Source organism: Poecilia mexicana, unplaced genomic scaffold (genome assembly GCF_051168715.1).
Source record: "Poecilia mexicana isolate PSO_F unplaced genomic scaffold, ASM5116871v1 scaffold_9, whole genome shotgun sequence".
Classification (NCBI taxonomy): Eukaryota; Metazoa; Chordata; class Actinopteri; order Cyprinodontiformes; family Poeciliidae; genus Poecilia; species Poecilia mexicana.
The window spans coordinates 31,812,084-31,824,060 of record NW_028263378.1 but is presented as its reverse complement, the minus strand read 5'-3'; the positions used below and the strand labels follow the sequence as shown (position 1 = coordinate 31,824,060).

Here is an 11,977-nt window from a genome sequence, read left to right as displayed (position 1 = left end):
GAGACACACCAGAGGTGGAATTCACCTGCTTTATGTCACACGTACACACAGAAGTGAGCACATTGGTGAGCAACATTATTAACTAACTGTAACAATAAGCTTCACCTCAAATTCAAACTGCTGCTAGATCTGAGAAGCCATGACAGTTCTGCAACAGATCCATGTGAACATCTTTCTTAACCTCTGGGGTTAATAGAGGTTTTTGTTTCCATTCTAATTATGGAGAGTCACCATATTATTCTTCATTACAGTAGAGACTGTAATTACTGTGTGAGTTGACATCATAGCTCTGCTGGGAAATCTCAGAGAACTCAGACAAACCTTTGAGCTCACAATGAAGGGCTTGTCTCTGAGGAGGAAGTCAGGAGCGAAAATGAGTGTACTTTCCAGAAGTGAGCCATAAACTGAATCAAGACAAACACTTCACCAGACACAAGGAAAATAATGTGTCTTTTCCCAGATCAGGGCTTTCTCTGCTTGGCCAACCTGTTGCACCGGCAGAACGACATCCAACAGGCAACAGGCTCCGCCCACCACAGGAAGATCAAAAGAAAATGCCAAGCAAGCATCATAGCCAGGTGTTCACATTCTTCTGTTAAACAGACCTGGCAGTGCAGACGTGCCAATGTAATTTTCAAAGAATACAGAAACACAATGAACAAGCAATATTTTATTTACACTCAACAATATTAACTTTTTGATTTAAATGGGATTTTTCTCAAGGCTTCTTTGTGATTTGAAGAAGAAAAGTGGACTCTGGATTAATGATCTGATTAGTCCATGTTTTGTTTTATGATGACATCATATGCCCATTAAACAAATTTATTAAAGTAATATATATATTATTACATAGAAATTGTTGTTTGAAAGTCTTTATTTCTGTTAATGATACATAATTAAAACGTAACATTTAAAAATAGATTATTACATCAGAAGTATAAAAAATATATAAACAAAATGTGAGCTAAACTGAGAAGTTTGTTATTTTCGAAAATTATTGGGACATATATTCTAATTTATTGATTATGATTGTATTATCACGTAGAACATGAACTGATGCTTTCAGTCTGTGGCTCAGCTCAGTTCAGCAAGAGCCCAGATGAGGTGGCAACATCGGTAGTTCTAGAGTCCAGAGATCCACAGACATTTGAATAGAGCACCTTTTCCCACCGAAATGCAGATTTGTGGAGTGCATTACTAGCTAATAATTTTGTTATTAGTGTGACAATAGCGGTGTCTACTATTAAATTTTAAAACATTACAACCAACAACGCCACCTGAGATCTTGGCCCCAGGACTATTCAGCTTCTAATATCTACAAAAAGGCTACGCCAGGTCGGGACAACAAAGAGAGGTGGATCATAATATTTAAAAATTAATGATTTATTTTCTCCAAAAGTTTAAAATAGGTCTACAACAATAGAATATATGCGTTAAAGAAGACAGTTTACAAACTTCACAGATTACATATTACACATCAGCTCTTCAGCGGCAAGTTCTGTTTTCAAACCCAATTAATAACTAAACAAAGAAATTAATACAGAAAAAAAAAACAACAAAAAAAAAACACTGCAACCCAAACAAAGAAAAACATGCAAAGCAAATAAACAGCAAAAAGCAAGACGAGCAAAGCAACGAACAAACTAAATAAAACAAATCATGCAAGCTATTGACGAATTAACCTACATGCAAACAAAAAGATTAAAAAAAAATGCGAACTGCAAATAAACGTACTGAAAAACAGTAAGGGGGACTCACCATAAACGGTTGAACCCTGGCCAGAATAAAAATAATTCAATTGGGTAAATGAAGTGGCGCAACTGCACATTATTCAGGTGGATGCGAAAACATAAATTATTATTATTATTATTATTATTATTATTATTATTATTATTATTATTATTATTATTATTATTATTATTATTATTATTATTATTATTTTGTCATGTGTGACTGCTTACAGGCGCACATCAACTGGTGTATAGCAGATCTACCGAGCTGCACCTGAATGCACCGGAGAATTTCACACAAGTCACGTGACAGAAGTCATGTGACTGGAGTGTTTTGTGCAGGCTTGTGTCACGTTAAGTCAAAGTGAGCGCGGTGTGAGTTTTGGTAACTGTATCGCTGAAACATGACAGCTGGATTAATCCTTTTCACAGTGACAGTCGCTGTGTTTTGTGACGCTCTTCATGGCCTCTCACACACATACTTTCAGGTAATGTTTCACTTCGCTCTGTGTGATGTTTAGTCCGCCTGCTCTGTCTTGTCAGGAAGATTTGGTGTTTGGATCAGTATTTTACTAGAGCGCTGTTAACCTTATAGATGTTAAACGACCTGTTGTTGTGTAGCCTTCAACTGAGACATTCTTGATTATAGTTCTTTAAAGTCATTCATGAGCCAAACATTCATTGCTCTGCGGGTTATTTAAACTGCATCATGCTGTGTTTTCTAACATGTGCTGCTCATTTCACTGCTCCAGGCTACAAAGTCTGCAGGTTCATCAGATCCCCAGTTCACTGAAAAGTTCTTCACCCAGACTTTGGATCATTTCAACTTTAACAGCATGGGCAACGGAACGTTCAGCCAGCGTTACCTGATCACAGGTACAGACACTTTCCTTTAATAAATGTTATAAACTGAACAGCAAATGATTAACATGAATTTGTTGTTCCCTGCTGTAGACCAGTACTGGAAGAAAGGCTATGGTCCCATCTTCTTCTACACCGGAAATGAAGGCAACATCTGGGAGTTTGCTCTGAACTCTGGGTTCATCACAGAGCTGGCAGCTCAGCAGCAGGCACTGGTCATATTTGCTGAACATGTAAGAAAAAACTGTCAAAAAAGAACCATCAGTGTGTTGGAGGCAGCCAAGCTGAGATTTGGTGGATCATGTGAGGAGGAAAAAGGGGAAGTAAATGTTTAAAGTTCGACTCGGTTCATCAGCTTCATTTGTCACGAGTCAAACTGCACGGCAGTTTTTTTCACACACTGCAGCTGCAGCTAGACTAGGATTGTAAAACTACCTCATCTGTTTTCTTGCTTTTTAACATACAAAAAGAAACATACTTCTTTAGAACAAATCTACAAAATATAAAATTGCATCTTCCTGTGTCTTCCTGGCAGCAGCCAGTCACTGCATGTTGGCATTTTGGATCATTTCGCTCAGCTTGTTTCGCTACATTTAGTGCAAGACCTTCAATCTCCCCAAATCCAAACCATTGTTTGTTTTTTCAGAAACTGTACAGAGCAGATTAACAATTGATTGTGGTTAGTAAAGACCATTATGTGATATTGTTTGTTCATTTAGCAGTGTGGTTTAGAAGGTTTTTAGTTTAAATTAATTGTTACTTTGAGTACGTTTATTCAGTGTGAACAAAGACCCTTTTATCAGAAATATGAACAAAAGTCCTGGTGAAACAATTAGAATTATTTTTGTCATCATTTATAGTATGTAGGATGGTAAGAAGATATAAGGTCAGCAAGTCTTCATAATAATCAGTTGTTTATCTTTTTTCTGTCCTACCATCACAAATGTAAACACAGAGTCTGGATGCAGACAGGCTGTGTGAGCAGTGTGCTGCTGATAGAGGCTGGAACACTTCAGCTGTCAGATGTTTCTTTTTCTTCTTTTTTCCAGAAAACTTTAGTTTATTTAACTGCATCATAAATATTAAACAGTGGGCATAAACCAGCTATCAAAATAAAATCATGCAGTCATGACAACAATAAAAGAGACATTCAGATATTAAAGACTAAAAACCAGTAAATAATGAAGAGCCTCAACAAAATAAATGAAATGATCCATCTTCTGAACCAAAATGTGTAAATGCTCTTAAACTGAGAAGTTTTCTTTTACGGGGTTAGGTTTGTATTTATCTATTACCAATATTAAGAATAAAATATTTTCAAATTGTTAAATTCTTTTCTACACAACTCAGTCCATACATTATAATGTTGTTTGTTTATGATGAGAATAACAAATCCCACATTAAAACTAATTACAAAACCCATTAACCTCAAAGCAAACAAATCAGTGTTCCCAACTCTAAACTCAAAACAAACACAAAAAAGCAGTCGGCACTGTTCAAAATGTATTTACTACTCTTATCAGAATAAATTATTTTAAATATTTACTCCTGCCATATTCTGAGAATAATGTCTATGTTTGCATACGGTTTGGTTTGCAGCAGCTCTGATGGAGGCTGCAGTCTGTGCTCCATCAGCAGGTCCAGCTGTTCACTGTTTGGTTCTCAGTCTGACGGTGTGAACAGGTCTTCTCACAATCAGTGATGATGACTGTGAAAGTGGTGCGGTGTGTCCCTGGATTCACTTAGAGCTTTTCAGCAACACCTGGTGTATTAAAATAAAGGATGAATATGTAGAAACATATGTCATGAGCACTGATGAGGACGTTGGAGGATCTGTTGGGCCTGTTGCTCTTCTGAAGACCAGAAACATTGTTGGAGTGAATGGGATCATGGACTCTTTTTAAGTAACAGAACATTTAAGCTAAAACTCCATGGATTCTAACAGTAAATTGGTCAGTTTCTTCTTATTGGACAATGTTCCAAAACATTTGGCCAGATCAATAAAATCAGGTTATTCCATTTACAAAACCAGTACTGGATCTAAATCCTGTAAGATAGTAGATAATTAGAGAGGACTCTGGAATAGAGAAACTGCCTTTATGACTGCTGTGCTGCCTGGCCTTAGTTTCTGTCTGCTCTTTGTGAACTTGACCTTCCACACCTCAAGCTAAACGTCGGATGAAAAACGTTTTATTTAAGGTCTTTTCTGTGTTTTCAGTAAATGTGATCAAAACTGTACATTTTTCCTTCAATCTCTGTTGCTGACATAAGATTTTTTTTTAACTAATATGTATTTTTTAATAATATTTCTCTCATGCTCATACCGTTCTCTTTTTCAGAGATATTACGGCCAATCTCTGCCGTTTGGGAAAGAGTCCTTCAACATCCCTGAGGTGGGGCTGCTGACGGTGGAGCAGGCCCTCGCTGACTACGCCCTCATGATCAGGGAGCTCAAGGAGCAGCTGGCAGCCTCACACTGTCCTGTTATTGTGTTTGGTGGCAGGTGAGACCTACAGGAGTAGTGGTGGTGGGGTGTTCACCAGGTACTGTAGGTTGTCAGATAACATCTTCCCCTCTCACCCCTGTTGCTGCAGCTACGGTGGAATGTTGTCCGTCTACATGAGACTCAAGTATCCCAACATGGTGGCCGGCGCCCTGGCGGCCAGCGCCCCCATCCTGTCCACCGCTGGTCTCGGAGACGCCAGGCAGTTTTTCAGAGATGTTACAGCTGTGAGTCACCAACATGAGCTCTCTGTCAGGAACAGACGACTTTATACGAAGAGTCTTTACTCTGAACTATTGAGCAGCTTGGCTTGTGTGTGGCTGCAGTTTACTGCTGCAGTAAACTGTTTACAGTAACAGTTTACTGTTACTGTTTTATTATGCTACTAAGTAAGAGGGTTAAGGTTTAATTCAGTTTAGCTATAAAACACCACCGATGATAATAAAACCTTAATAATAAAACCTTATAGTAACAAATGCAGGACCTCGTTTTTCAGTGTAACATCTTAACCTCTGGACATTTCGGATTAATTTACTTCTGCTTGTGGAGGTGAAAGAAGGAAATCGTAGAAACCTGTTTAATTTAAATGACAAACCCGGGTCAAAAACAACACAGAGGTTCTTTACTTTATTCTTTACTTTAATACTACCAGGATTCAATTATTTCCTAAGCAGGTTCTGTTTCAGAGGTTCTGATCCAAAAACAATAACTTATTGTTTTGACTGAATTCAAAAGCACAAAATTTCAGATCATCCAAGAATTAGTTTCTTCAGATAAAGATTTTAGGATTGATGTAGCAGAGTGTCTTTACTATTACCATGGAAACCTTTCTGATAGCAAGACTCCTCTGTTGTGTATTCTGTCTGAACAAAAAGGTCTCATGCTGTTCTGTCTTTGAAACTGTCGAGCGGGGGGGGGGGCGACGACACATTCGCGCTTTTAGATAGATTTTTACCCAGAATGCAAATGGAAAAAACCGTGAGTGAAACGGTGACTGGGACTGACTGGTATGTATTCCATTGAGGGAAAGTTAGTTTCACTTCTGCTCAAGCCCCCTGGTGGTTGAAGAAAAATCCACATATAAACCGGAAAATACAATGTATGAAAAAAAACACTGAATGCTCTCTGGTATGAGGAGGCGGGCCGGATCCGGCATTGTTCAGGGGGCCGGACCAAATGACGCCGCGGGCCGTAGTTTGGGGACCCCTGTTCTAGATAAATAAAATTAACTTACATAACTTATGTAAGCTACATGTTCATAGTTTAATTTGTTATATCAAGAAAATCTTTTATTTTTCAACCTGATGTAATTTTTTTTCTTTGCTGACGTTTTTATTTTAACAAAGATTCTTCTCCAGGAACTGAACATTCCTGTCAATCTCACATCCTGTGAGGTTGACATCTCATAGGATGTCAACCTGTGAGATGCTGAATGTGATTTTTATTTATTTATTTATTTTTTTAATATATTTTCCTTTACAGGATTTTGAGAACATCAGCCCTGAATGCAGAGATGCTGTGAGAGGAGCTTTCCATCTGTTAAAACAATTAGCTGATCGCCAAGGTGAGGAGCTCCGCCATGAACAACTTTCTGAAAATCACAGAAAAATTTATAAAGTGAATTCTTCCTGACCGCCCACACAATGAACAGTTTTATTTGTTACAAAACATACCATTATTTGGAATAAAGACATGTTGTTCTGCTGGTGCCAGATTACAGTGGCATCCAGTCAGAATTTGCTCTCTGCAAGCCGCCGGCGTCTCCTCAGGACATCCAGCAGCTCTACGGCCTGCTGAGGAACGCCTTCACCATGATGGCCATGCTGGACTATCCCTACAGCACCAGCTTCATGGGCAATATGCCCGCCAACCCTGTCAAGGTCAGCTTCACAGGCACAACACGCTGCTTTTAGGAGGTACAAGTATTTATTATTGTGACGACTGAAGAAGCCACTCTGGTATCTTTTTATCTGCAGACATGGAATGACTGGAAGGCTTTCCTTTACAAAATGGATCTGATTGGCAAAATTAAAGCATTCAAACAATTTTTTTCTAGAATCCTCAAATAATTACATGTTCATAGTTTAATTTGTTAAACTTATTATGTTCAGATGCAAATGGCAACTAAGGACTTTTAGCTTCATTGTCATCTGAAAATGTTTCTGAAACTGAAGGGGTTAACATTATTAACATATTTATGATTAACTTTATTCCACTACAACATATCTTAGTCTGGTTCCCTGGTTATCCAGTCTGGTTTTACATGTGATCACAGTATTTAATCATCTCCTTGGGTGGAGAGACATTATTAGATTTAAGTGCAGCGTTCAATACTGTTGACTATGATGTCCTTTTATTTTGACTGTAGCTCTGTTTTGGTGTTAAGGGTACAGTGTTAGATTTCTTCTCATCATATTTAAAAAACAGATTTTTTTCTGTTAATCTCCATCACTGTTCTTCTGTGGCAACACATCTAAACTATGGGGTCCCTTAAGGTTCAATCTTAGGCCGTATTTAGTTAATGTTCATATTATACTTGCTGCCTTTGGGCTTACTTTTAAGAAAGTGAGTCCACTTTCATTGCTTTGCAGACAACCTACAAATATAGCTACTCCTAAAGAAATGGCATGATAAAGATGATTCCCTACAGTCTCCGACAGATTGCTTAACAGAAGTTAGATCTTGGGTGAACCAATTTTTTTTAACTTGATTCAAAATATATCTCAAGTTCTATTGTTTGAACAAAATAACCATATTAACCTTAAGTGTTTTTATCTGTGGTTTTATGAATACTGTACAGCACTTTGGTTCAACTCATGTTTAGTTTATGCTGAACTGGTGTGAAACTGTGATTTATTTATTTTTTTCTATTTTCCTTCAGGTGGCCTGTGGAACCATGCTGAGAGGATTGGATCTGCTGGCTAACCTCAGAGACACCGCAGGTCCAGTAACACAAATCAGCTGCTGATTGGACAGTTGTTTGAGCAAAGATTTCCCCTGAAACCAGTGCTTATGCGTGAAAGGATGCATCACCCTGTCCAAGGCACCTGAGATGTAGTTACTGTGTGCAGACAGTAGAGGGTAGTGGTCAGCTTCATGGTCAGTACAGTGCACCTTGTGGAAAAAGGGAGCAGACAGTGATGGTGCCTCTCATTGTCTGGAAACCTTCTTGTAACGGTTCTGAAACAATTTGGAGCAAAAAGAAAACAAGTGAACACAGAGGCAAGGAAGCCATGTCTGTTCAGTAACCGATGCCTTCCAACCTGCAGGGATCGTGTACAACTCCACCGGGTTGCTGACCTGTTTTGACCTCTACAGTCTCTATGTGCAGTGTGCTGACCCGACTGGATGTGGACTGGGATTGGACAGCCTGGCCTGGGACTACCAGGTACACCAGAACCCTGGGGCTGATGGGTAATATTAGGAGTTGTGGTACCAATGGCTTTACTTCCATGTTGGTTAGACGTGTCAGTCGTGTGAATGGATTCAGTGACTGTCGAGTTTATTTAAATAACCACAACAAATCTCATCTCAGGGCATTTAAAAAATGGGAATAAAGTTTATCTACAGAAGTATATCTGATAGATAATTCAATCCCATCACAAACAGATGTGCAGTTGTTTACAAAAATTAAAATTTTATTCCAGAGCTAGATGACTGCTTATCTTTTGGGTTGCACCGATGCATCGTTCCTGATTTCCTCGATGATTGGCTGATAGATGAGAAGCCAATCTTATCCAGGAATCTTATCAACCTCCACAAAGGTCTGAAAATCAGCCACTGTCCCCTTTAGCTCTGCCTGTAGAGGCCTGACTGACTGACCAGGATGCATTTGTGTATGTGGAGATAATAGTCACCTCACTGCTTCCAGATCAGCAACTTTGTTGCAATATATAGCGACTCTTCTGGCAAAAAAAAATTGGTATCAACCAAAATCAGAATCATTAGGTCAGACTTTTTAAAGATCAGTGATCGACCAGAAAACTGCAATCAGTGCAGACCTACTGATCTGTATGAGCTGGGATGCTGAAATTTTAGCATAAAAGTCACTTTGCAGTGTGGAAACAGATTTAAAGAAATAAACACAAACTGGATGTCTGTAAAAGTAAAAGAGATAATTTATTGAAAGAAATCCTGACAATATTGCCTGGATTGTTACTTTAGATCTTTTCTCTGCACCTTGGTCTCCAAGAACATCAGTAAATATTATTAATCAGCCACTGTAGTTGCTGTGTGCAGTTTATTTAAAAAATAAAGTGATGCAGGTTACAAAAACTTTTCTTTGTAACTTCCGTCCTGAAGAAGACACAGTTACATAAGTGACAGTTGACAAATTTCCACAATTTCTCGGTGGCAAATTGACTACAGTGACATGTGTATAGTTTCTAAATACCGTTTTTGTCACTTTTATCATTATCTCAATAAATACTACAAGTTTAAATCCATGTCATCCATCTCTAACAGAAAGGACTCAGAGCTCTGGAAGTCTAAAGTAGGAACCTTGTTTTTAAAACTGCTGGAAACTTGAAGTTTAAAATCTTTACTGACAAAAATAAAATGATCAGGATCCAGACAACTGGGTGCTTATTTAGCTGTAAATTGCAGATTCTAATGATCCCACACACACCACCAGCTCACAGTCTGCTCCAACTTTGAGAATCTGCTTCTGTGACACTTTTTGATAAATCTCACTGCTTGATCGTCCTGCTTGTGTTCCCTGTCAGGCCTGCACAGAGGTGGAGCTGTGCTTTGAGAGTAACAACGTGACAGACATGTTTCCTCCGATGGCCTTCACTGAGAAGGACCGAGAGGCCTACTGCTCCAAACGCTGGGCTGTGGCTCCTCGGCCAGGCTGGCTCCAAATCCAGTTCTGGGGGGACGGTAGGTCTCAGATACCTTTGAACCCCTCTGCTGCTCCTCCTCTGGTCTCAGAGGTGTTCTCCACAGACTGGAGAATACATGCACACTACCATTTGAGTTATGCAGCTCTGTCTAGAGACTATAAGCTCTAATTTTGTTCACAAAATCAATAGAAAGTCAAAATTTATTTTCTTTTTCTCTTTTTTTTTTTTTTTTCAAAATTTGGTTTTGAAAGCTCTTAGGTGCAGTTAGTGCTCCATCATCTAATGCTGCTAATGCCCAAACCCAAAGTATGGGTTTGGGCCATATTATAATTGCCTTTATTTACTAAGTTAATGCTGAATTAAGTTATGCTAAATTAATTCAGTGGTTCCTTATATTAAATTAGATTAATTTTGCATAAATGCTACTGTGCAGCTTCTGATTTTAGTTGGCAATGTGTTCTTTGGTGGAAAATGTTGTCAAGTAATATATTATGATTTCATTAATCTGATGTTGAATACATTGCCTGATCAAATTTTCCACCACAATCCCATCGTTTGATTAGAAAATATGTAATATTTTTATCCTAATCCCCATCAAATTTGATTTAATCTCCACAGTTTAGGTTTTTCTGCAGCAGGGCTTGAGGCTTGAGGAGCAACTTGATAAATTTGACTGGCAGCCAATCAGAAAGATGAGCATGGCAAAAACATTTTCCTGAATTTCTCTTCTGGGACAGTAAAGGCTATTTTTATCTTCTGTCTCCATATTCAACAACTATTATTTTATACTAATGACAGAAAAACATGTTACATTCATAAAAAGGTAATAATTTATTTAATTTTTTAACCCTCTTGCAGTCTGACCGGTGTGCACTTTTATAAGGTTTTGTTTTTTTGTGTGGTTTTGGAAACTGACGGTCTGATGGAACAGCCCCTCTGTCTCCCCACTGAGCTTCACACTAAGACTACAGGAGGGTTTATTTTATTACAAAAAGTCCTTCCTTTTTTCCTAATTTTCCTTCTGTCTTTCTGAGGCCCCTGATTGGCCCCAGGTTGTCACCCACAGCCCCCACTTTGTAAAACCCTGTTCTAATGATCTCTTGTGTTCAGCCCTCTCCACTGCAAACAACATCATTTTCTCCAACGGGGATCTGGACCCATGGGCCAACGGAGGGGTGAGTGAGACTCAGGCAGGAAACCTTCAGTGAAGTCTCACATCAGTTAATCATCTCTCCGATGTTCAGGTGCGCAAGTCGCTGAGTTCATCGCTGGTAGCGCTAAACATTTCTGGAGGAGCTCATCACCTGGACCTGAGGTACCACATACTCCTCAGTTTGTTCTTTGTTGTTGAAATGTTCAACATGAAAACAAATGTTTTTGTTCTCTTGCAGAGGATCTAATGATTCTGATCCAGCCTCAGTCGTCAGAGTCAGAAAGGCTGAAGCAGAGCTCATTGCACAGTGGGTGAAGATGGAAAGGAATAGACTAACGGCAGCATATACACAGCTGTAGGGTTCATCTGATCTATTGTTTTAAAAGAATCCAACAGAATACAAAAGAGCACATTTTAACCAATCCCGTCTTGTATTTTTCCCTCAGCATTTGAATCAAATAAATGGTAAATTGAAGTTGTTAACTTCTTATGATTCTATAGATTTTCAGCTGCTTCCATCCACTGATACTTAAACATGGTACAGATTTACTGTACTGAGAAGGTACAGTAAAAAACAATGAGAACAGTCATGGCATTATAGTAACTAAACAGGTTTTTATCCTACAGACAGATGGACATTTTCTGATATTATCTTTTTTTTGTCTGAAATTATCTTGTCGTTTGCTGTTTTATTAAAATGTTTCCTTCCAGCCAAAGCCTTGTAGTGAAGTCTTACTAATAAAGATAAGGCTGAGAAAGAAACTAGAGATTGTCCATAAAGCTTTTGTTGAATAAATAACTTTTTTTCCATCTACTACTGTATTTATTCAACTATAACACACAGCATGCTGATATGAAATGATATGACCTCAAGCCTTCAACAATA

At 38.5% G+C, this 11,977-nt stretch overlaps 1 protein-coding gene across 1 annotated transcript; it reads left to right on the top strand.

The window, feature by feature from the left end:
- Positions 1 to 2,042: 2,042 nt before the first annotated feature.
- dpp7 (dipeptidyl-peptidase 7) lies at positions 2,043 to 11,903 on the top strand. Its single transcript, XM_014969031.2, has 13 exons — positions 2,043 to 2,218; positions 2,483 to 2,606; positions 2,685 to 2,824; positions 4,931 to 5,094; positions 5,186 to 5,321; positions 6,577 to 6,658; positions 6,808 to 6,974; positions 7,976 to 8,036; positions 8,364 to 8,482; positions 9,819 to 9,975; positions 11,049 to 11,113; positions 11,183 to 11,253; positions 11,330 to 11,903. Exons 1-13 carry the CDS (start codon positions 2,135 to 2,137, stop codon positions 11,448 to 11,450), a joined length of 1,491 nt encoding a protein of 496 aa, XP_014824517.1. The 5' UTR covers positions 2,043 to 2,134; the 3' UTR covers positions 11,451 to 11,903.
- The last annotated feature ends 74 nt before the right edge of the window (positions 11,904 to 11,977 follow it).